This window comes from Haliotis cracherodii, unplaced genomic scaffold (assembly GCF_022045235.1).
Source record: "Haliotis cracherodii isolate W230 unplaced genomic scaffold, xgHalCrac1.p SCAF_23, whole genome shotgun sequence".
NCBI classification, from domain to species: Eukaryota; Metazoa; Mollusca; class Gastropoda; order Lepetellida; family Haliotidae; genus Haliotis; species Haliotis cracherodii.
This window is the reverse complement of record NW_027266279.1, coordinates 5,532,452-5,555,433: the sequence shown is the minus strand read 5'-3', so window position 1 is coordinate 5,555,433 and position 22,982 is coordinate 5,532,452. Positions and strand designations below refer to the sequence as shown.

General features: G+C 40.2%; 1 protein-coding gene across 1 annotated transcript; it reads left to right on the top strand.

Annotated features, from left to right (window-relative positions):
• Nucleotides 1-2,766: 2,766 nt before the first annotated feature.
• On the top strand, nt 2,767-9,625 carry LOC139471872 (ependymin-related protein 1-like). The gene is made up of 5 exons (XM_071254383.1): nt 2,767-2,895; nt 5,907-6,014; nt 7,144-7,237; nt 8,420-8,593; nt 9,531-9,625. Exons 1-5 carry the CDS (start codon nt 2,767-2,769, stop codon nt 9,623-9,625), a joined length of 600 nt encoding a protein of 199 aa, XP_071110484.1.
• The last annotated feature ends 13,357 nt before the right edge of the window (nt 9,626-22,982 follow it).

The following is a 22,982-nucleotide window of genomic DNA, read 5'->3' as shown; positions in this document are numbered from 1 at the left end:
CGCTCAGTTGCGTTGCCTATCATACGTATCATGCATGTTTTGTGTGTTTTGTTTTATGTCAGGTGGTGAAATGTGAGATCTTTTACTGTTTAGTTGTTTTGTGTAATGTTATTGTTTACTGGTGAGGGAGTGTGGTGTTGCTTTATGGGTTGGGGAGGGAGTAAGAATTCCAGGACAGGCCAGAAATTAGGGGAATAATGTTAATATCTTGGGACGGGCTGTACCTTGAAAGTCATTTTATCATGGGTGGAGAATAAGTATGTGGAGAGGAGGGGGAAGGTCATAATTACCAGCTGTAGAAAAGGATGACCCCGAAAAATAAATTGGGAGAGAAAAAAACTTGATTAAAGATGCCGTGTTGATGGAGGCGTGTCCGTGAGCGACGAGTGATGGCGGCAGTAGTCAGAACCCATGAATACACAATGCCATTTAGAAAGTGGTCAAATGTAACAAATGTTTTATTTGGGATAACACATTCTTAGTAAAGTATAGATTCTCGTACTTGTTTGGGGATTCGTCCGGGGTTCGAACCCATACTGCTAGAGTGAGGCACCTATTCGCCAGCACACAAAGTCAGATATCTAACCCAACTCAGCCACCGAGGCTACACAAAAATGAAAGTCCGACAAGTGGTAGTCTAGATCACATACTTTGTGTACCCCTCTGACAAGTGTAAAGTGGCACGGATCCCATAGCCGAAAGTTATGAATACACAATGCCATTTCGAAAGTGGTTAAATGTAACAAATGTTATATTTGGGATTAAACTTTCTTGGCAGTGAATCTGTACTTAACTAAGAAAGTGTTATCCCAAATATAGTATTTGTTAAACCTAAACATATTACCACGTTGCTTTATCACTTTATTCTGATTTTGTGACACCCCTGAACATTGGAGCACAGCTTCTTGACAATAGCGACCTGCATGCTTGTGTGTGTGTGGCTGATTGTACCAGTTGTGTGTTGTTGTTGCATTAAGTTTTTAAGAGGTCGCCTTCTGCCTAAGCAATTTCGGCTGACGTGTCCCTCTTTAGGACTCCCGTGTGTGAGTAGGGTACACATATCTGTTGTGAGTTTGGTATTCACATAATTTCTGTTTTTGTATTGATATGATTTCTATTTCCTTATATTGATATGAGACTAGTCCGGACTGATGCCTATTTATAGTGCTAGTGCACCGAGATACCACGACGCAGTTAATACCCCACTCAAACACAGTATTCAGATCAGGTTTATGGTATGTGCCATGTTCAAATAAAAGAGATAAATCCTGAGTCAATGTATTCAGGTTACATGGCAATTAATCCTTGATGCTAAATCTAGTAAACGATCGCGATTCGCGAAATCACACATGCACAGAACGGAAAGATTTGACAAGGTCTTACATTCCGTATGCGAAGAACAGTTGAATTCAGCACTTCCACTAAGCGATACGAGCACCGCGTCAAACTCAGGCCCGTAATCTATGCTAACACAGAGAGCTGACCAAGGAAATCTGAGAAATAGAAAAACCGGTAGATGCTGTTGCTCCACTGACAAAGTCAATCAAGAAAAGGGAGGAGCTTGATTGCATCGTTCTCAAACAGTAAATTCCGATGCCACATAAAGACGTTTTTGGATGGAAAATCGATGATTAGAAAGCATACAAAAAGAGTCGTTTCTTCGTCCGTTGACCAGATACGGGAATACACGACGTTTTCGTGTTTGCTGTATGTCGCAGCATGGTGATGATTTCCTCCTTTAGCAAGGCACTTTTGTGAGGGTTGATGCGGTAGGGATGCTGATTAACGGGCACGGCGTTGTCCAGGTCCACCATGGCGTTGGTAGTACCAGGAGCTTCTGGAAACAAGCCCACGTGATCAGTGATCACAGTCTGCAGTTCTTCTCCATGTTGGCCTGGAAGATGCTTTAGCTTGTTCCCTAAGTAAGCCAGGACTTCGTTGGTACGGAGTTTGGTTACCATAACTTCTTGACCATTATTTTCTTTGAGAGTGACTACACTGACTGGCTGCTTGGCACGTCCAGCTCTGTACGCCTTCAGCATCGTTATTTCCTGCCCCGATCTGGTGTACTGACAACACACCCTACCTCATTAACCTGGCGTTTAACTGTGTACTTGGGTGGAAACACAGAGTAACACTTCATCACTGGCTTTAAATTGTCTCGCAAATTATCTGTCGGATAATCGTCTAACCAGTTGTCGTTTACCAACTTAAAGCTCAAATGGGGCAAAACCCAAGAGATTCCAAAGCAGCGAACAATACATACGCGATTCCAACAAATCACACACACACACGCACGCACGTATGCGCGCGCGCGTTATATAAGTGCAATAATGTTGGACGCGGCGTTAAACCCCACTTCATATCACCTCACCTTCAAACAACAACACCTCAACATACTTGTCAAATTCATACAAAATGCAAGCTTGCGATTATACAGCTGGAGAGTAAAATTTACGGGTCCCCAATTCTCAAACAATGAAAGAACAGACACCGGAGTATGGTAATCGCTGGACTTTGCCGAACGGCGACAACGCTGGGCGACAAAGAGGGAGGGAGGTGCGCGGCTACTAGACCGTGACTTGATTTGTCATACGACCTGGTACCATTTAATATGTCCAGGAAATCAAAAACTGCTACATTAATGTCACCTGAGCTCTTTTTCTGCATCACGTGATGCTCTGCTGTGTGGATAAAAGCGAAACAGCTTCGTACTTCGGAGCGAGTTTGACACGGGACTTAGCGCAGATACGATAACCCTCCAAAATGATCCTACAAGCAGCAATACTCCTCGTTGGAGTGTCTGTGATTGTCAGTGGCAGCGTCTGTTGTCCACCGGTGCGATTCACTGCATTTCAGGATGTCACGATTGTCAACTCAACGACTAATTTTCGTGTAAGTACAACTCCCGTCGACCTTGGTAGTCGTATGTGACCACTCTCTCAAATGCTGTCGGCTTTCGGAGGGACACAATTGATCAGGAATGCCTTTGCGTTAACAATAGTTAACAATTGTTTGGACAGAATCTCTACCAAAAAGCCCCAGATGCAGGGTCGTTCTACAGTTGAGAAAGATATGTTGTATAATGGATAAAAGTTTCATGTCTTCATAATCTTGCAACTCCTAAATACCTATCCAAGACTGACATGGTGATATAACGTTACAACCCTGTTATAGAAATACACTTCATTATTATTTTGTAAAGTAATCCGGGTTCCTCAATCATTTTTTATATATTACCCTCTCAATTATAGGCTTTTGTAATCACTCATGTCATGCCGGAACAAGCGGAATGACGATTCGTGCTAAAGCTGGGACGGGTAACTCGGGTACTCGGGTACTCGGGTCGTGTGGGTCCTGAGTAGGACCCGGATACCCACAGGACTACCCGGACCCGTGGTTAGTCACGTGATAGTTTGTTTAATGCCAAAAACTATCTAAAACTCTATGGTTACACTATAAGTCAATGTTCCAATTTCTTTCTGACAATGCACCCATTCCTTCTGACTTTTATATGTTTGAAAAAAGATAAAACTTCATGCAGTAAACTTCAGTGTATGCACGACCAGATCGTTTTACACGTGAATCTAAATACATTTTGCCAGGGCTAAGGTCACACTTTTCCAAATCGGACAGTTTGTAACTATCTCTAAATATCTACAGCGAGTACCCGGGTAAGGTCGGGTAATGGGGTGGTGGGTACATTTGGACTCGTGCCAGCCCTAATTCGTGCCGTCTTGAGGCCATATATCAACCATCTGTCCTTCAGAATGATGAGACAAATAGTGAGAGTCACTTTGGTACATTGTTGTAAACAAACTATTCCTGTAAACTAAAGTATACTCAGATGAGATTCCTTTACCAAAGTGTTAAGTTTCATTGGTTTGTCGTATCTTCGCACATATTTGAACGCTAGCTGGATGAGTCTTCTTGAAGAAAAGGGGCGGTTTAAGACGAATGTGACAGGGGTGAGGAGTTGTGGTGTATGTTTCAGATGTATCACATGCTTGTTGTCATGGTTATTTCGCAAATCGGCCATTTGATAATATCCTTAGTATGAGACACCATGCACACGAATATGTCCTGTTCTCTTCAGAAAGTACCTGCGTTCTTCTGCAAGGTGGCATTTGAATGAAACAGGCACCCTCTACTATCCAGTGTATAATATGTTATCATCCAAAACTTTCTTTCACAGGAAGTGACAATTGTGACGTCAACGGCCACTATGACGTCATAATTAATGACATCACTAATAAACATATCACTAAAGTTCCTTTTTCCTTTTTCGTTTTTGTCTATATTGTCATCATTTCTTGTTTCCCCCACCATGACACCTGACACCATACCCACTCACTGTAGCGTAATAGCTAATCTTTCGGAATATATTAAAATTACTTATATATTATTACTCCATGCAATAGAATGTTCCTATACTTATCTTATCTTTTGTTATGGATATTGAATCTAGACCACCTGAAGAAATCTGACCGAAAGAGCACACAAAATTGGAAATATAGATACTGTCTTTACACAAATAATTATTTATATTTATTTCTTTTGCTTCAAGGGGTAAATTGACATTTTGCCATTGTAGCTGGTTTGCTGTATTTTATAGGTTCAAGACTGCTTGTTAATGTATACAAACAGAAAAAGACGGGGGATCATAAATATAATGTTACCCTCTGATATTTTGATATCAAATGTATCAACACTCGTAGATAAATGTTTACAATAACCAGGCAAGCCTTGGAGTCTTACACTTTTATCGACGGGTGTAAATATATTTGCTATCAAAAGACAAGAGGGTGAGGTTTCTATATATTTCAATTCCATGATAAAAAATTGAGACCTCGGCTATTCGTGTTCACGGACATGTTTTCGTATGTTCCTTTTGAAGGAAGGTTGATTAGGTAGCCTAGTGGCTAAAGCATTCGCTCGCGACGTCGAAGGTCCGGGTTCGATATCCCTCATGGGTACAATGTGTGAAGCCCAACGCATGATACATGCACGTCTCAGGGATGTAATGTTATGTATAGCTCCTTGTTGGTCAGCTATGTCAAATGTCAACGCAATCCTCAAGGTCAAGCCTGAGAAAAGGAGCTTCTAACCGATAACCCATGAAGTATTTAAAATGTATAAAGCAGTTAAATTTTGTAAATACTATTCATATAATTAATGTAGGGAGTTGAAGTGGTAAGGTTTTGCTTGACATTCACTCACAGAAATGGCCATTCGAAAAGTTTCGTCTGCATCTATGTGAGCTATGTGAGCTATGTGAGCTGGTCCAAACCACAATTATTTTGTTCCAATTTTCTGGAACATTTTCTGGAACATTTATATTTGTTTTTAAATCCTCCCAAATATCAAATGGTAGGTTGCATACAGCCACCCTAATATTTCCAATTATAAATACAAACATGTGAGGGTTAAAACCAGTCAACCGGAATTGTTTGTAACTATTATCAAGTTAGTTTTCGGTTTTAAATTCGTATTTCACTAGAAAGTGCCAGAAGTGTCATTTGCAAGTTTAGGGAGATAGCTAGAGTCACGGGACTTTCTGTTTTAAAGGTTCCTTGCATTAGGATACTGGTATTATTAAATCTTGAAGTGCATTTTATGAGTTTATTTGCTAACTGGTATAATATTTTGTTGAATATGGCATCTTTTCGAATCCAAAGAAACTTTTAAATCTCATTGGAGAGGAAATTCATCCATTATCTCAGCTAGAGGTATATTTATCTTGTTGGAGGTTGTAGGATAAGAATGGTAACGAATGTATGTCGGCTTCTGATTTTGCAAGCACTTTCACATATTTCCCTCGCTTAATTTGAAATATTGTCTTTGTTCAGAACTGTCGAAACCGACAAAGCAAAATTACAACTTGTGGTATTATTGTATATCTTCAGGGTAATTATTTATTCGTCTACGACGGTGTCAACCAAAGATACCTCATCAGCGCTGGCCTCGCCGGCGCATACACCGGGACCAAGAAAGTAATCTACGACTACAAGCAGGTAAGCGAGACCTCCAGAGAACGTTACCTTAAGAATGTAAGCGAGACCTTCAGAGAGCTTTACCACTACAAGAAGGTGAGCGAGACCCCCAGAGAGCCTTACCACTACATGAAGGTAAGCGATACCTCCAGAGAACCTTACCACTACAAAAAGATGAACGATACCTCCAGAGAGCTTTACCACCACAAGCAGGTAAGCGATACCTCCAGAGAACGTTACCTTAAGAATGTAAGCGAGACCTTCAGAGAGCCTTACCACTACATGAAGGTAAGCGATACCTCCAGAGAACCTTACCACTACAAAAAGATGAACGATACCTCCAGAGAGCTTTACCACCACAAGAAGGTGAGCGATATCTCCAGAGAGCATTACCACTACAAGAAGGTGAGCGATACCTCCAGAGAGCATTACCACTACAAGAAGGTATGCGATACCACCAGAGAACTTTACCACTAACAGAAGGTAAGCGTTACCTCCAGGGAGCTTTACCACTACAAGAAGGTAAGCGAGACCTCCAGAGAGCTTTACCACTACAAGAAGGTAAGCGATACCTCCAGAGAACGTTACCTTAAGAATGTAAGCGAGACCTCCAGAGAGCTTTACCACTACAAGAAGGTGTGCGATACCACCAGACAGCTTAACCACTACAAGAAGGTAAGCGATACCTCCAGAGAGCTTTACCACTACAAGAAGGTTAGCGTTACCTCCTGGGAGTTTTACCACTACAAGAAGGTAAGCGATACCTCCAGAGAGCTTTACCACTACAAGAAGGTAAGCGATACTTCCAGAGAGCTTTACCACAACAAGAAGGTGAGCAAGACCTCCAGACAGCTTTACCACTACAAGAAGGTAAGCGATACCTCCAGAGAGCTTTACTACTACAAGAAGGTAAGCGATACCTCCAGAGAGCTTTACCACTACAAGAAGGTAAGCGATACCTCCAGAGAGCTTTACCACTACAAGAAGGTTTGGGAGAATTCCTGTGTACTCTACAAGAGGGTCAGGGAGACCTTACTTTTTGTGGTTAAATCATGTTAATTTATTTTATTTGAAACCCCTTGCCCACTAAGTCCTTTGCCTTGCATTTTCACAATATTCGTAAAAAGGTGATAATGATTTTTGTTTGCAGAAAACTGGTTACCGTATAGATACAGTGGCACGTACGTGTACAATATTCCGCCTTAAGGGACAGTTCAAGGATCAGGAGAGTGTTTGTGTTCCAAGTACGTCATTTCAAAATATATCAACAAATGTTCGAGTGTTCTATCTATGGAGCACTCGGTGAGAGCTCGGACAGAGTAGAACATCCCGGTCAGCTTCCAAAAGCAAGGGTGTTAACTGACCAGTCCAATTTCCACCCTTGCCGAACTAGGTTGGAATTATGGAGTATATATTTTGGCTGGACTAACGAGTCTTTGCATAGTCCAATCAAAATCGCGTAACGAATTCGAAATCCGGTTCGACATTCGAATCGACCCGTCTTTGTTTTATCCATCAAATATCGAGCACCAAGATCAACAACAGCAAGTACCACCTTTTAACGTTCACTGGTATGACGCGGCCACATTGATATGTGGATCGAACCACAGGCCTTCCGCTCTCCGACAGACAATTCATCCGACACACCACGGGGGTGGTTGAATTGTGCATGTCCACCCAACACAATGCCAAATATATTCCATTGGATTTCGACGAATCTACCTCGAACCCGTTTATCTCGAATAAACTTGTCTAGCATTTGTTTTATTCCTACGGTCTTCGCCATTTGAAATAGAATCACGAAATATCGCGATTATGAATTAACGACAATAGCTGCATGTGTGGTGATACTTATAATGTGAAAGCTAGGCCTTCAGTCAACAAGGAACATTACTTACAGCAATGACCAAACTTGCAAAGAGCGCCTTTCAAGAAATATCCATTATCCTCGTGATAAGCATCGTCCTTACATTTAGCAGCGGGTGCATCTCTAACTGGGTACACAATATTGTATGTTCGAAGCGAAACGTTTTAAGTACAATCCTAAAAAAGTTTATAAATATGTAAATGATTTTGAAAAAAATCACGGTCTAACCAATATTCGATTCCGCTGGCTGACAAATTACTTTTTAGAGCATTTTTGGGAAATTCCACCTTCCCAACCCGTAACGTAAGAGGCAAATAACGGAGTCAGGCTCGCTGACTTGGTTGATGCATGTCATTGTTCCCAGTTGTGTGAATCGATGCTCATGCTATCAACCACTGGATTCTCTGGTCCAGACTCGATTATTTACAGACCGCCGTCATAAAGCTGGAATATTGCAGTGCGGCGTTAAACAACAAGCCAACTAACCAAACCAACCAAACCAACCCAAACCGTAACATGAAATGGTCTACTCCTATCTTAAAACTATGTTTAATCTCAGATGGCGCCGTTCCCTTGGGCCCTCTCTTTCTCGGTTACGGTGAGACCAGGCTGAATTCAAAGGCATACACCTACAATAGTACCAACGCCGACGGGAAACATCAGAATGTCGTGGCCGTCGTCACAGTGAGAGAATGCTTTCCTGTCATCAGCACTATAACCACAACCGGCGAAGGTTAGTACATGGTAGTGACAGAATGAGTAAGTACGTGTACTTGAGTTGGGTTGAGTGAGTGAACGAGCGAGCGTTAACGCCTCTTTGAACAGTAATATCGCCGAGAGTCAGCCAAATGGTTAAAAGTGAGTGAGATGGTTGACCCCAGTTCGAAGAGAATTTGTCTGACATAACTCAGTGTCAACTTTATTTAGAAAACGTCATAGCTTATAGCGGACAGAATGAGTGAGTTGAACCAATCTCATTAAAATAAGATATTTTATTCCTATACAATACCTTTCTGCGTGAATGTGAGTATTCTAATCAGCCAATCGTGGTCGAGGCTTTTAATCCTTGGTACCAGTCAGCGAAGCATTCAAACCAGCATATCTGATTTCTGCACATCGACAACAAAGTTAAACGTCCAATTCCGAATGAAGATTATAAAGACCACACCATTTGATAGATGTGAATACACCATGAAGTTTCTGAGCGGGTCTCTTTGGGTTTTGGTTTGTTAAAATCGAAAATTTGAATCGAGATGGTACAGCGAAACACGAATCGCTTTAGAAAACAAGATGACATCTGATTGGCTCAAGAACCCACGCATCTTTCATTTAAAGCGAATGTCTGATCTTCACGCAGAGAGATATCGCATCGCAGTAAAAGATTTGGGTATATTTAGACTGACTTACGATTCTACATTTGAAAGGAGCAAAGTGAACAACCGAAAACTGTTGTTGGTTGGTGTTTGTTTTGTAGGATTTACTCTGATCTTTATAAGACAGAACATTTTTCCCAAATTCGTAAGAAGTAGATTAAATCACCAAGATTTGTAAGCAAAACGAAATATGATGGCGTGAGATCAACCACTGGTTTGCCTAGCCAAGAGTTAATTATGTACAGGCCGTCGCGTTATGTAAATGTACTAACGGTGAAATATACTCTCACTGTCCAGGAGGAAACACTCTTGAAGCTCTCGGGTACAACGACGTTCGTCCGGGCATCAGAGACCTCACAGTGTTCAACATTCCGTCATATTGCACAATGTGATACCGTACGTACAGCATTCACTAAATTGATACGATTCACTCAATGACACAACACTGAATATCATATACTAACGTTTCACACAGTGGCACAATCAACATTAAATACTGACTTGCCACTCTATGACACAGCAGTGAACCTTGTCTGGTAATATTGCTATGCGTTCCTTTACTTTGTTCCATCAGTATATAACATTATTCTTCAACATGTAATGACATATTTATGCGAAAAGTAATTAGTTTTGCTTAAAGATGACGAGTTACTTCCGGGGTCATTAGACATTGATACAATGCAATGTTTACCTTGAAAACACCTTTGGTCAAAATAGAGTTCCCCGCACCTTCACAAACGGAAGTATTTTTTCTGTTTCAGAACATTGCTGAAGACATACAGTAGGATCTGTCTTTCTCAAATCATTGTCAGAATATATCGCTTTGCAAGATGTACATGAAATGAATAAAATAAATTCTTTCAGAAAAAAATGTCTTACACTTCATTTATGTTTATTGACTGTGCTACAAATTCAAAAAACCTTGGCACATTCCAGGTTCCGGATTAGATTTAGATGACAACTCCTGTCACATATTAATCCATGTCATTCTCCAACTGACCCGTGAAGATCGGGGTAGAATAGGTCTTCAGCAATCCATGCTTGCCGTAAAAGGCGACTATGCTTGTCGTAAGAGGCGACTAACGGGATCGGGTGGTCAGGCTCGCTGACTTGGTTGATGCATGTCATCGTATCCCAGTTGCGTAAATCTATGCTCATGTCATCAATCACTGGATTGTCTGGTCCAGGCTCGATTATTTACAAACCGCCGTCACATAGCTGAGATATTGCTGAGTATTCACTTTAAAGTCGTATACGACCTTCGACCTTCGCGAGCGAGTCGAATGATCCAGGTTAATTGGAAGTCTAGAACGGGTTATAAAGTTTTGTATTTGGTAATGTGTAGGTTTGTTAAATATGATTTTTTTTTTAAATTCCTTTTATTCAAAATGTAAAAACATTAATTATGCGCTGAAAAATAGAGCTGGCTTGATGTGTTAGCCACCTGAGATTGTCTGGTGGACACGGTTTAACCTTACTGAGCCCTCACCCTGTTTGTTGTTGTTATAAGGGATTAAGAGCTACAGCTCATTGCATTTTTGGTTACAGTCTGTCTGACTAAAGTGATACTTGAAAAAAATACATTTATGTATTTGCGAAACAAAAAGTTTTAAGTAAAGGAATACATTCTCGCCCATGGTCCTACCCATGGGCCACTCTTCTTTACATAGTGTAAATACTGAGTTTTTGAAGACAAAATTATTCATTTTTTCTTCCTTGGTATGTTCCCATGAAAACAGCATGTTAAATTTTGTAAATACCTTTGACCGAGACTGGGTAAAGACCGCAGAGTTTCTGGGTTATTGGGCTTCCAGAATTAAAATGGGAGGTGTTCATGCCTTTTTCGTGCACACGCCCAGGGCAATATAGTGGTTTGTAAACGTCATGAAAACAGCAACTGTGTGATTGGATTGGATTGCGGTCCACCTGAACGTTAAACGTTCTTCGTGGGTGTTTAGTGAGCGTGTTGGTGTATTTGAAGATACACATGAATTAATTGTTCATCTACGTACGCTGCAAGATACTTAAGAATTCACTTTCACTTTGTGTGAGTTCATTGGAATATGAACCTTCATAGTGTTAGGGCAAACCTGTACACAATGTTTGGCCCTAACTCTATGAAGGTTCATACAAAGTGAAAGTCAATTCTTATAATTCATTATATCACTATTTTTACATCAAATGATGTAGGCCTAGATCCATACACAATGGTATTTAGTATCGGATATGTGTGACTTCATGTTTACACTGACAAGATTAGTGTTTGTATGCTTAACATGCTCTACGGGAACAACTTTTGTAGATTCTTTGCAACTAAACTATTCAAAATTAATAATCTCATCATTGGATGAGGAATATCTGACAGTGTAAAGAAGTACCTCAGTAAGTCAGTCCCAATGACATCACGTCGTAATACATTTACATGAAGGACAAGACGTCAAAATGGCCGACACGATAAACGTAAAGGGAGAGATTTCAGAAGTTGTTAATGAACCTGTGGCGGTTAAGTGTCATCATTGATCAACTGGACGGTCATTGAAAGGTGATTGTAAAGATGTATCTAAGACATGCTCATGTAAATTCATTGATTGCTGTAAACTGTTACTGATGTCTAGACACGGATCGAGTCGATACTACGATACTTTGGAAGTGCGTTTCTTCGTTTTGTTCACTAAAGTACTCACGGAAATGAAACACAAATGTTTTTCTCAATTTAAAAATCGACACAAGGTGTTACATAGCTGTAAATACGAAATACCAAAACAACTCGAAAAGTACTAGTCTGGATTTGCTAGTTTGATCTCAGTGAACAATACAAAATGTACTTTACAGGAGGTAATTTGTCGGGACTTTCAACATTCAAAAATAAAACTCCAAATAAAAGTCCAAATTGAAATAGCAGAAACAGACTATAGGCATTATGCACCTGTTCTCACCTGTCGTCAAGGTGTCATAGGTCACCTTGATCTACTTACACCTGGTTATGCCCTGTTTCACAATAGTCTGTTTTATTCACATTTATACACACTTTTACGTGTAGAAAGGCATAAAAACATTTGATACGCTGTATTTGTGCCGTTGCCAAATTAGTACTAATTTAGTTGTTTGAATATATATATTTACATATTTTGTATATTAACTGCATTGATTTAAGATCTGTGGTCGAAAAAACAGGTTTTTTTTCATTTCCGTGAGTACTTTAGCATGGGTCGTAGGGAGGATATTCATGAACGACCATGCAGCCAAACACTCTGACGTTTCTCGAGTTCAAGATTAAAGGGCCTTAATGATCAGAAACAACGCTTCTGTATGTATTCGTGCTAGGGAATTCCCAGGGGTTCCCCCAGGAATGTGGAAGTAGTCCGTCAGTGTTTACGTCATTTCAAGAACAAGGTCTCGTGAAAAACGCTTGAACGCCAAACTGTGTCTTTCATACACTTTTGAACGTCAATTTCTCGGTCATGTGACCGACCTCTCATCCAATGGAAAAGCCGTATATCTAAACTTCAAAATGATAAAAAATATATTTGTTTTTAAAAATGTCAGATCAGGGTCTTCAACAACTATCGTGAAAAGGACCCCGCTTTACCAGCATCTCTGTGTGACTACCCTTTTGTGATAAAAAAGTTCAAGTTTGCATTATGAATGCAAAATGCAGAGCCATTCAGGTCCATATTTATCAATAAAATATCAACATCTCTCTCTTATTCACGCCCTTTATATGAAACGTTCACAAACTCAAACGAGAATTCGCATTTCGAAACCTTGTTTCCCTGGCAACACGTTTAATGAGAGAGGTGTCGTTCATAGCAATTATAGTTTCAAAATTCAGAGCCAGTTCTTGTTTTGAATTTACAACTTTCTTTTTTAAATCAACAGGAGCCTCTTTCAAGCCAGTATCGATGCACTCACATTTACGTTGATGTGGAAATCATAGGGGTAATGAGAACATGTAATTTATGTATGCTTATTCTGTCTATCAAATTTGGAGACAACTGAAAAATGTTCTCATAAAGACAGTTCGCATAAAGGTACTATGCGTTCAAGACAAAGCATATCAGTCAGAATAAATCCTTTTCTATTTTACTTGTGGCGTACAACCTTTCAATCAATCTTCCTTGTGAGTTGATAGCATTTGATAATATGTCGTATTGGGTGAAGCGTGTGGGCTTTTGTGCCGCTTTTAACAATGTTCCAGCAATATCACATGGGGAACATCAGAAATGGGGTTTACTCATTGTGGCCATGTGGGGAATTGAACCAGGGTCTTCGGCGTGATGAGCGAACGCGTTAACCAGAAGGCTACCCCATCGTCCCTTTCTGCTTTGCTGAATGGACAAAGTAAAAGGAAGGTGAGGTGAAATGGTGTTTTCACGTCGAGGTCAAAGTTATTGGACTCAATTTTATAACCATGTGTATGTACTAGTCCTGATCATGACTAATGCCAGTATTTCAGTGCTACCCCACTCTCGCAGTTTTAACATGAATATCCCACTCAGACACTGTATACTGGCCCCTAATGCTGAGCCCCACGTAGGGAAACAACAAGTACCATATGTTAACGTCTTTTGGTAGACGACCGGGTATCGAACTACCGATCTTTCGCTCTCCGTACAAACGACTTTTTTCGGTGAGACTGCATAATGCTAACACAGTAGGGATTTACAGAATATCTGGACAATGAATACTCACCACCACAAGAATGTGCACCAGTTGATGACAAAACTAAGAACCAGTCAAGTGTTACCACAGAGTACACGTGAACATCATTGACTACACATGAACATCATTAACCACAAGTGGACATCAGTGACTACACATGAACATCATTGACCACACGTAGGCATCATTGACTACACATGGATATAAATGATTACACATGACGTCAGAGACTGCAAATTGACATCATTGACTACACATGGACAGCAATAACTACACATGAACATCATTGACTGCCCATGGACATCACTGACTACACATGGACATCAATGACTACACATGGACATCAATGGCTACACATGGACATCACTGACTACACATGGACGTCAATGACTACACATGGACATCACTGACTACACATGGACATCAATCACTGCACATGGACATCACTGACTACACATGGGCATCAATGACTACACATGGGCATCACGGACTACACATGGGCATCACTGAATACACATGGACATCACTGACTACACATGGACATCACTGACTACACATGGACATCACTGACTACACAAGGGCATCTCTGACTACACATGGACATCACTGACTACCCATGAACATCATTGACTACACAATGACATCACTGACTACACATGGACATCACTGACTACACATGGACATCACTGACTACACATGGACATCACTGACTACACATGGACATCACTGACTACACAAGGGCATCACTGACTACACATGGACATCACTGACTACACATGGACATCACTGACTACACATGGGCATCACTGAATACACATGGACATCACTGACTACACATGGACATCACTGACTACACATGGACATCACTGACTACACATGGACATCAATCACTGCACATGGACATCACTGACTACACATGGGCATCAATGACTACACATGGGCATCACTGAATACACATGGACATCACTGACTACACATGGACATCACTGACTACACATGGGCATCACTGACTACACATGGACATCAATGACTACACATGGACATCACTGACTACACATGGACATCACTGACTACACATGGACATCACTGACTACACAAGGGCATCTCTGACTACACATGGACATCACTGACTACCCATGAACATCATTGACTACACAATGACATCACTGACTACACATGGACATCACTGACTACACATGGACATCACTGACTACACAAGGGCATCACTGACTACACATGGACATCACTGACTACACATGGACATCACTGACTACACATGGACATCACTGACTACACATGGACATCACTGACTACACATGGACATCACTGACTACACATGGACATCAATCACTGCACATGGACATCACTGACTACACATGGGCATCAATGACTACACATGGGCATCACTGAATACACATGGACATCACTGACTACACATGGACATCACTGACTACACATGGGCATCACTGACTACACATGGACATCAATGACTACACATGGACATCACTGACTACACATGGACATCACTGACTACACATGGACATCACTGACTACACATGGGCATCTCTGACTACACATGGACATCACTGACTACCCATGAACATCATTGACTACACAATGACATCACTGACTACACATGGACATCACTGACTACACAAGGGCATCACTGACTACACATGGACATCACTGACTACACATGGACATCACTGACTACACAAGGGCATCACTGACTACACATGGACATCACTGACTACACATGGACATCACTGACTACACATGGACATCACTGACTACACATGGACATCACTGACTACACAAGGGGCATCATTGACTACACATGAACATCAATCAATACACATGGACATCACTGACTGCACATGGACATCACTGACTACACATGGACATCAATCACTACACATGAACATCAATCACTACACATGAACATCAATGGCTACACATGGACATCAATTACTACACATGAACATGAACGACTGCACATGGACATCAATCACTACACATGAACATCAATGGCTACACATGAACATCAATCACTACACATGGACATCAATCATTACACATGGACATCAATCACTACACAAGAACATCAACGACTGCACATCAATCACTACACATGATCATCAACGACTGCACATGGACATCAATCACTACACAAGAACATCAACGACTACACATGGACTTCAATCACTACCCATGGACATCAATCACTACACAAGAATATCAAAGACTGCACATCAATCACTACACATGAACATCAACGACTGCACATCAATCACTACACATGAACATCAACGACTGCACATGGACATCAATGACTACACATGGACATCAATCACTACACATGGACATCAATCACTACACAAGAATATCAACGACTGCACATCAATCACTACACATGAACATCAACGACTGAACATGGACATCAATGACTACACAAGAATATCAACGACTGCACATGGACATCAATGACTACACATGAACATCAATCACTACACATGGACATCAATCACTACACATGGACATCAATCACTACATACGAACATCAACGACTACACATGGACATCAATCATTACACAAGAATATCAAAGACTGCACATCAATCACTACACATGAACATCAACGACTGTACATCAATCACTACACATGAACATCAACGACTGCACATGGACATCAATGACTACACATGGACATCAATGACTACACATGGACATCAATCACTACACAAGAATATCAACGACTGCACATCAATCACTACACATGAACATCAACGACTGAACATGGACATCAATGACTACACAAGAATATCAACGACTGCACATGGACATCAATGACTACACATGGACATCAATGATTACACATGAACATCAATCACTACACATGAACGTCAATGACTACACATGGACATCAATCACTACACAAGAACATCAACGACTGCACATCAATCACTACACATGGACATCAATCACTACCCATGGACATCAATCACTACACAAGAATATCAAAGACTGCACATCAATCACTACACAAGAATATCAACGACTGCACATCAATCACTACACATGAACATCAATGACTACACATGGACATCAATCACTACACATGAACATCAATGACTACACATGGACATCAATCACTACACATAAACATCAATCACTACACATGGACATCAATCACTACATACGAACATCAACGACTGCACATGAACATCAGTTACTACATACGAACATCAACGACTGCATATGGACATCAGTTACTACACATGAACATCTACGACTGAACATGAACATCAATCACTGCACATGAACATCAACGACTGCACATGGACATCAATGACTACACATGGACGTCAATGTAACTCAGTAGCAGTGAAATTTCACTGTATATCGTATGCCGTTCAGGCAAACACATATGTTATAAATGTGCTGCTGGAATTTGACAAAACGGCGCGCATTTAGGGACCGGTAAGTGGTATCAATAGAATGGTGTGCATTTATGGACTGTTGAGTGTTATCAGGTGCAATTAGAGACTGGTGAGTGTCATCAATAGAATTCGGGTGTATTTATGGACTTGTCAGTGTTACCAGGTGCATTTATGGACGGGTGAGTGTCATCAATAGAATTAGGGTGCATTTATGGACTTGGTAGTGTTACCAGGTGCATTTAGAGACTGGTGAGTGTCATCAATGGTATTAGGGTGTATTTATGGACTTGTCAGTGTTACAGGTGCATTTAGGGACTGGTGAGTGTCATCAATATAATTAGGGTGCATTTATGGACTCGTCAGTGTTACCAGGTGCATTTATAATTAGGGACTGGTGAGTTTCATCAATAGAATTAGGGTGCATTTAAGGACTTGGCAGTGTTACCAGGTGCATTTAGAGACTGGTGAGTGTCATCAATGGTATTAGGGTGTATTTATGGACTTGTCAGTGTTACCAGGTGCATTTAGGGACTGGTTAGTGTCATCAATATAATTAGGGTGCATTTATGGACTTGTCAGTGTTACCAGGTGAATTAAGGGATTGGTATGATTAAAATAGCATCACCTCTCTCTCTTATACAAGCCCTTTAACCTTTTCATATAAAAGACTCAAACGCTCACACTCGCATTTCGTATTTCGAATGCTCGTTTCACTGGCAACGATTAATGAGACAGGATTCTGTTTCCATTAAAAGCAATAGGTTAAAAATTCATAACCAATTCTATCAGAAGCCATTAGCAGTCTAGTATCGTGGCACTCACAGTTAGGACATTCATTTACGTTGATATGTAGGTATTTGTGTTACACAAATAGGTTTATTATGTCATTCAAATCTTAATTGAGGCAACTGAAAAATAAAGATGACAGTTCGCATAAAGATTTCATGCGTTCAAGACAAGACATAACAGTCAGATTACATGTGAATATAAATCACATGGATTTGTTTTGTTTTTTAATTCTAAGTGTGGAGCAAAACCCTTTAATTAATGTTCATCGTGAGTTGATGGCAAAGTTGAACCATATGCGGAACAAAAGTTCAACCATTCATCCACTACAATAATATACACAGCCACGGATATCATCCATTAATTTGTCATAACATAACATTTGTCATGAACTCCAATAGAGACTTTTAGAAACCTTCTTAAATCAGCCCAACGAAACTTCCTGGTATGCCAAACAAGTGAAGCTTTGCGTGTGGATCTTTGACTGTACCTTGAGAAGCTTATCAAGACAACTTATATATTATTGTAACATCTCTTCGTGAAAAACCAGACATTTTTTGCACTAAAATAGATTATGTACTTTTGCATTTTGTATTTTCAGGGAGGGTTATGAAAATAAATTACCATTATTGTTAGTACATCAGTGCAATAAAGCTCTGATCCCTGTAATGTACACAAAGAAAAAAGTTAAGCACACCCCTATTTCTGAACCATGACAAATGGCAAAAATCATGGCATGGGACGACTAACCACGGGAGCTGGCGATACCAGTGTCATCGGATAGAACAAACATTTGACAACAAATAAAGAAGATATTGGTGAGTTGTTATTGAAATTTACTGACATCAGTACTGGTACACAGGTACTGTTTTTGACCTTAGACAATACCTCAAAAGAGTATGGAGCTGCAGGATAAAGTAAACGAGTTATGTTTGATGTTTCATGTGAAAATGTTCCTTAAAGTCTCTACTTGACATGACACGTGGAACAGATTAGTAGCGGGTATAACCGCCACGTGCCCGGATGACGCATTCCACCCTACGTTTTATGCCTCCAGTCAGACGTTGGATCTGTTGATGGGTCAACAACAACCACTCCAGATGTAATGCTGCTTGTATCGGAGGGTCTCGTGCCTGTATGCGCCGCCCCAGAATATCCCAAACATGTTCAAGGGGCTTCAAATCTGAGCTCATTGCTGGCCAGGGTAGAGTCGTTATTGCATTGGCCCTCATGTTATCCACGACTGCATGCGAACGATGAGGCCTGGCATTGTCATCCATGTACTGAGGTCGAGTAGCAAAAGGGTGGTTGTCAAAATGAGGAACGACGACTGGCCTCAAATGTCCCGGATGTACTGAGCCTCTGTTAAGTGACCAAATCCAACCTGCAATCATGAGAGATACACCCCAAAACCATGACCGAGCCCCCGCGTGTGCAACAGTCGGTTTAATGTTTCTGGGGATGTAGGCCGTGTTCCGGTGCCTCCAAACACTCTTTCTTCCATCAGTGACGTGGAGCAGAAGGCGACATTCGTCTGACCGATGGATCCGTCTCCAAGTTCTCAGATTCCAGTTCTGTCGCGCTGATATTCAGTGGCTTATTCATATATTTATTTACACTGTCCTTTTGGCCAACTGGAATCTATTTCGGCGGATAATCTAGACTAGTTATTTTATTGCATTGACCTTATACATATTTTCGACAGTTTCGACAAGGAAGGTCGATTGATATCTGTGGACCATAATTTTTGTCAATCTTAATAATTCTGGTGGCTGTGGGGTATTCTAGTGATTAAAGCGTTCGCTCGTCACGCCGACGACCTGTGTTCGATTACCCACGTGGGTACAATGTGTGAAGCCCATTTCTGGTGTCCCCTGCCGTGACATTGCTGAAATAATGCTACACTCACTCACTCACTCACTCACTTATTTATTGATTCTGTTTACCATACAGTTGTGATTTACTTTTCATTCATTCGTGTATCAACAGGCGATGCGGATTCTGCATGGAGCGTCTACGGGCGATTGGTAGCTGGAAACTGGCAGACGTCAGCGTGCAGTGGCCAAGTAGCAGAATCTAGAACAAGTGTCAACAAACCGAACCCCACTCCGTATTGTGCAAGGAAGGGTGGGTCACTGGACAGTACTATCTGGACAACACAGACACCCTTTGTTGTCCCTTTTGCAAGGCGTGTTGGTCGACTTTTGTCTTTCAGGACGACAACGCATGTGATTACCGTGCACGAATAGCCAAAGCTTACCTCAAGCAGCACAACATCCATAGAATACCATGGCCAGCAACGAGTCCAGACCTTACGCCTATTGAAAACGTCTAGGACATGATAGGGAGACGTGTGCGTCAACATCATAGGTCGCCGACCACGTTGCCTGAACTTGGCCATGCGTTCCCGGAGGATGCGTTGTAGAAGGATGCAGTGGACTCCCTCAAATCGACAATGTGCGAGTCTTATAATTACGCACTACTGATCCCAAAACATCAACTTTGAAATTTTCCAAATTAACCAACCTATCGTCCTTCAAGATCGTTGGCGGTCAAAACATCGGTAGTCATCCTTAACTTTTGTCACTTCGTGTTAAGTTTCCTTAAGGTTAAATATTAAAAGGAAATAAAACTAGCAGGTACATCTTTCAAGGAGTTTCATATTTTGAACCTTACTCAGCTACAGAATAACACACATTATTATTCATATATGAATGGCTAGTAAAAGGGTCTTTGTTGAAATTGAAGGGTGCATATTAATATTTTTTTATTTCACAACATGTCATAAACACGGACTAAAGGACAAGGTTCACAACTGGTGACACACTTCATATATATAGGTGATGTCTCGATGTATGTTACGCCTTATATTATGGCTCATATAGTTTCCAGTATTCACCGTCACAAACTTTATATGCGATGTGTCGAAGTGTGCAGTGTATGCTGTCCTGTTCTGTTTTGTCATATATTTCTCATGTGATCTGTCGATGATTGCTTTAATGTTGAATGTCGACAGTTTTGGCACCATGTGCTTCCTTCTATGCCAGTCAATAATGTTTAAGTTGTTTTAATGCCATTGCATAGAAATCCTTTATATTTATAAAACAAAAATTAGAAACACTTCTCATGCCCGATAGCAACGCAAATATCACCGTCTTTACTTTTTTCGATTGACATTATCTGAACCATGAGTAATAATTATCGCATAAATATAAGTACACGAACCTTTAGCCGAAAAATGTACCATAACGCAAACTGGTCAAGTCCAGTAAACCTACACACGCAGAACGGGGGAAGAATTATAACCTTAACGAGTTCAGAAACTATATACTCACAAGCTGAATAGTAGGGAAACATGAATCTGACCGTGACGTTCGTGGATCATATCACTGTAACCGTTTTTAACAGACGATTTGTCTGATGTGGTGGTTAAATCTCCACTTTGACAACTTGGAAAGAAAGCTGTCCCCTTTATTACACAACTGTGCCAAGCGGGAATCTCCGACTTGTCAGTTCTTTATGAGATACAGACACCGTCTCCTAGATCAAATATAGACTAAATTGTGGAAGACGACATTTTGGATTATTTTGAAGGTCGTGACAAGAGATTTGATAAATATTCATATAATGAATGGTCAACATAAGAGTTTTCCTTTGGCAATATCATTACGTACGCTTCATTCGGGCACCGATGATTATGATATCAATTGTGCAAGTACATTTAGATTTATATGGAGAACTGAGCAAGATGAAAAATATCTTTATAACTTATTTCCAGAGTTTATTATTTGTTGAAAAAGCAATTGATGTTATAAAAAAATATTGACTTTTTTAGAGAGGCACTCTCATACGCTGGTGAAAAAATGAAAAACGTAGTTCACATTGATAAGAAAACCCGACAATGGTTTGATTGGGAATGTCAGTTCCCGAAAAAGGGAAATGTACATGCCTCAACAAACTCAGAAGAGATAAAGATTTGCGGCCGTTAATGGAATATACAAGCATTAGAAATCTTTACAAACCACTTCCAGGGAAAAGAAATGTATATTTCGTGAAAAGAAAAACTATTTGGAAGATAACAGTAAGTCGTCGAAAGAAATTTGGACAAAACTTGGAACGTTAATCCACATTATGACTTAAAACATAATATTGAAATTGATAAAATTATACGATTATTTAAAAAATATGCTTAATGGTAATGGTTTTAATAATCACACTTACTTTGATTGATCAGATCAGAAACAAATGTGACAATGACATAACTGGTACAATTCTTGATTCGCCGATTACAAGAGAGGATATTCAAAAATCTATCTACGATTTGAAAAACAGCAAGAATTCCGGCATTGATGGTTTACTTACAGGGTTATTTTAAACATTCTATCAAAATTCAACACCCGTGCCTTGAATTACTTTTTAACATGATTCTTAAAAGTCTTATTTCCCACAAGGGGGGACTATTGGTGTGATTATTCCAATACACAAATCAGGATCATTCAATGGATAAAATTTCGGAAGAACAAGCAGGTATCAGACAAGGCTACTTAAAACATGGATAATATTTGCACACTCAATGCAATTATTCACAAACACAAAAAGAGAAAATGTGGAAGATTGTATGCAATTTTTGGAGACTTTAAAAGGTGTTTGATTCTGTAAACAGAAATATAACGTGTTCATTGTTTATTTCAAATCATATAATAAAAAGGTTTATTATTATGTAACATTTATCAAAATATAAAGTCATGTGTAAAAATCCGTGGAATATATTCTGATGACTTTACATGTAACATTTGTGTACACCAAGGTTGTATTCTTAGTCTCTTCCTGTTCTGTTTCTTTATCAATGAACTTGCTGCACA

Bases quoted from the DNA above. Each gene is read 5' to 3' on its own strand.
- LOC139471872 (XM_071254383.1), top strand. From the start codon at position 2,767: ATGATCCTACAAGCAGCAATACTCCTCGTTGGAGTGTCTGTGATTGTC. The intron at 7,238-8,419 runs GTACGTCATTTC...GTTTAATCTCAG, and splicing joins GGAGAGTGTTTGTGTTCCAA to ATGGCGCCGTTCCCTTGGGC. The intron at 8,594-9,530 runs GTTAGTACATGG...CTCACTGTCCAG, and splicing joins TATAACCACAACCGGCGAAG to GAGGAAACACTCTTGAAGCT.